At 34.9% G+C, this 4,236-nt stretch overlaps 1 protein-coding gene across 1 annotated transcript; it reads left to right on the top strand.

The window, feature by feature from the left end:
* Positions 1-681: 681 nt before the first annotated feature.
* LOC100948287 (olfactory receptor 2L13-like) lies at positions 682-1,620 on the top strand. Its single transcript, XM_003803655.1, has one exon. It carries the CDS (start codon positions 682-684, stop codon positions 1,618-1,620), a length of 939 nt encoding a protein of 312 aa, XP_003803703.1.
* Positions 1,621-4,236: the final 2,616 nt, after the last annotated feature.

Raw genomic sequence — 4,236 nt, 5'->3', positions numbered from 1 at the left:
AACATTTCTATGGAAGAAAGAATATCTGAGTAATATTTTGTTTTTAGGGTGGATCTTAAAGATCATACAATATTTTACAACTCAAGGGCAATGATTTTGGATGTTGGGCACATTTTTAGAAAAGGCACAGAAATGCCTTTAAAGAAAATGAGAGGCTGAATCTCAAGCAGAAAATGAAGGTTAAGGTTGATCTGGCTGGAGTCAGCAGGGAAGAGAAACCAGAAATTAGAGAAGAAGAGGGATAGGTGGGTGAGGACTCTGCTTCTGCATAGTACAGGTCAGCTCTATGGTAAATAAACCCCATTTAATTGAGACACTGAGGAATGCAGGTATTTCTCCCTTTCTCAGTTCCTGTGACTTGTTGGTAAGTTATGAGTGATGTGTCTTGCCAGGAGATATCTAGAAAGGAACGCTTTCATTACCTTATTTATTTTGGCTGTCTCTGGTGCTAGACTATATAGAAAGAACACATTTATACCTATGACTTGCTGAGAGTTGTATGTTATCAACATAGTCATAAAGGGAACTTTCAATTAAGATATTGAAATCGACTCATCTAAAGTTACAGAGATGTAAACAGTTCCTTGTTTTATAACAAATCAGCTCATTTTATTTCTTGTTCTGTTTCATTTCATTTTTGTGTTTATTTTTCCCTCAAGGAAGTTCAAGCAATAAGTTTTCATGGAGAAATGGAATCATACTTTAAGTGATTTCGTTTTGTTGGGGTTGTTTCCCCCAAATCAAACTGGCCTTCTTCTCTTGTTCCTTGTAATTCTCATATTCTTCCTCGCCGCAGTGGGTAATTTGACTATGATTTACCTCATACATGTGGATCGCCAACTCCACGTGCCCATGTATTTTCTGCTTAGCCAGCTTTCCTTTGCTGACCTGATGTACATCTCCACCACTGTCCCCAAGATGGCTTTCAACTTCCTCTCTGGTCAGAAAAGTATCTCTTTCCTGGGATGTGGAGTACAAATCTTCTTCTTCTTGACTATGGCTGCTTCTGAAGACTTACTCCTGGCATCCATGGCCTATGACCGTTATGTGGCCATTTGCCACCCCCTTCATTATCCCATCCGCATGAGTAAAAGGATGTGTGTGAAGATGATCATAGGATCTTGGATAATAGGGTCCATCAACTCCTTGGCACATACAGTCTATGCCCTCCATATTCCTTACTGTAGGTCTAGAGCTATTGATCATTTCTTCTGTGATGTCCCCGCCATGCTGTCTCTTGCTTGTTTGGACACATGGGCCTACGAGTACATGGTTTTTGTGAGTGTTACCCTCCTTCTCCTTCTTCCCTTCCTGTGCATCACTGCCTCCTATGGCCAGGTCCTATTTGCTGTCTACCATATGCACTCAAAAGAGGGGAGAAAAAAAGCCTTCACCACCTGTTCAACACATTTAACTATAGTGACCTTATACTATGCACCTTTTCTCTACACCTATCTTCGCCCTAAGAGTTTTCGCTCACCAGAAGAAGATAAGATCCTGGCAGTCTTCTACACCATCCTCACTCCCATGCTCAATCCCATTATCTATAGCCTTAGGAATAAGGAAGTCCTGGGGGCCATGACAAGAGTATTTGAGAAATTCTGTTCCATGAAAGAATGATCATGGCTATTCCTGCTTCCCTTTCTATGTTTTTCTTTTATATGTTAATTAGAACATCCCAGAAAAAAATGTTCAAAAAAATGTAATGTTCCAGTAGAAAAATTTAATGTGTTAACTTAGATAATGTATTTGTTTAATTCAAAACAACATTTATATCAATATTTTTAAAAAACCAAACAACTCCATTTATCATTTTGCAAGATCCATGAACAGAAACTTCTCCCAAGAAGGACAAATGGCCAATAACACACAAAAAAATATTAGTTGTCCCTAAGTAGCAGAGAAATTCAAATCAAAACCACCCTGAGATATTATCTAACCCTAGTGAGTTTAGCCCACTCACAAAGTCCTCAAGCTTCAGATGCTGGCATAGATGTGGAGAGAAGGGAACACTCTTGCACTGTAGTGGATTGAAAACTAATAAAGGCTCTTTGGAAAGAAATATGGAGAATTGTCAAACTGTTCAAAGTAGACCTCCCATATGATCCCATAATCTCATTACAATATATCTACCCAAAAGGAAGAAAAAAACATTTTATCATAGGGACATTTGCACTAGGAAATTTATTGTAGCTCAATTCACAATCACCAAGTTGTGGAAACAACCCAAGTGTCCATCAACTCACAAATGGATAAATAAACTATGTTATATGTATATTATGGAATACTATTCTACCATAAAAAGAATGGAGACTTTACATCTTTTATGTTAACCTAGATGGAGTTGAAAAGTATTCTTTTAGAATACTTTTCTTCTTAGAAAAGTATCACAAAAATGTAAAAGCAAGTATCCAATGTACATCCAAGTATACAATTTTAATATGAATCCAATATATAAACAACTGCAGACCCAAATAAAATATACAAGTATATTCTAGTGAGGGAGAGAAAGAGAGAAAAGGAAAAGGAGTGGTGAGTGATTTGTAAGTTCTAGCCCAATGTGCACAATGTGAGGGTATTCAGGGTATTCAGCACACCCCCTGGGTGAAGGGTTCAACTACAACTTGAATTTTACCTTAGAAAAGAAAACAATAACTTAAACATTTGTGCCCTCATATCAATCTAAAATGAAAAAAAAAAAAAAGAAAAGATGTATACTCTACAGCTTTTGTGTTTATGCCTGGATGGTTTTGGAGAACATCCCCCTAAGTATCACAAGAATGAAAAAACAAGTATCCAATATACTTAGTAATAACTTAAACTAGTAGATGAACTACTACATGTCCACTCAATAAACAAAAAGAAAAAATAAATTCGAGAGAAGAGGGGAAGTGAAGAGAGAGGGGACAGATGAGGGGGTTTGGTAAGCTGTCACCTAAAGAGTGCAATGTATGTAAGAGTATGTGGCACACCTCCTGGAAGAAGGGCTCAATCACAGCTTAGACTTTTACCTAATAAATACAAATAATATCTGCAAGAAAAAAAAAAGACTACCCTAGAATAGTGTTGTTCAAAAGAAATATAAAATATCCCAATAGACACATTTCATCTGTTTAATTAATTTAAACAATGTTTATTTAATTCAAAACAACATTATAATCAATATTAACATTAAGAAGATTGACATTAATTGTATAGTTAATTATTTTAAGATATAATATGAAATAAATATTATGTTTGTATATATTATTACTTTAGTAATATTTATACTCATATTGACATAATATCTACATGTAATTAACATAAAATTATTTGTGCAACCTTTTACTTTGCCTTCATTCTAAGCCTTCAAAGTCTTATTTTTATTTTATACTTAGAGCATTGTGCATTTTGGTCTATACACATTTCAAATGCCCAATAGCCACATGGAATTGGTGTCTACAGTGTTGGACAGCACAGCTTTAAGCATCCAATAAAATGTTTTCAGAAGTTACATATACATGTGTGTGTGTCTATAGTGTATTAAAATACATTTATGGTGTATACTATGGTGTATACTATCTCGATGGTAGGATGAGAAGTAGCAAAGAAAATGAGCCTGTTAGTGTGGTACTTGTGAGTCAGTTCATTTGTTCTGCTTGTTTCAGCACATACATCTTGACTGTACTTGACACCTGGAGTCCCATTTATCATTTTACAAAACTATGCACAGAGACTCATCTAACTAGAGATTATTCTTACTTCAATGAAAATGTTGACATTAATAGCATAAATAACAATGTAAGAATAATTCTTATGTATTTCTTCATTTGGGTTATAAAAAGTATACATTGACATGACCTTAACAAAATTAAACATGCTTAAAGATGTTATTTACTTAACAATAGGAAGACAAATGAATAAGTAGCTACAACATACAACATATAAAGTGAAAACAGGAGATCAGGTTTCAGATACAGAAAACAAAATATAATCATGGCCTTCCACAGGTTGAAGTTATATGCTAACATATCTAATGTGCTTAACAAAGGTTTTATTACCATTATCTTACTAACACACTTAAGTTACTTCAAGTATATCCATGAGTGAGCTTATGTAGAAGTTCTGATATTTATAGCAAAAATATTAAATCTCAGAGAAGTCCAACCCTTTCAACTCAAGTTTACACTCTCTATATCTTTCTCTGGCCTCTTCATGTGATATCTTTTAAAGTGTTTTTATGGCTTGAGTCCATTT

The sequence above is a fragment of the Otolemur garnettii genome, unplaced genomic scaffold, assembly GCF_000181295.1.
Source record: "Otolemur garnettii isolate 467f Iridium unplaced genomic scaffold, OtoGar3 scaffold00395, whole genome shotgun sequence".
Taxonomy (NCBI): domain Eukaryota; kingdom Metazoa; phylum Chordata; class Mammalia; order Primates; family Galagidae; genus Otolemur; species Otolemur garnettii.
The sequence above is the reverse complement of the archived record's forward strand: the minus strand, read 5'-3'. Positions and strand labels throughout refer to the sequence as shown.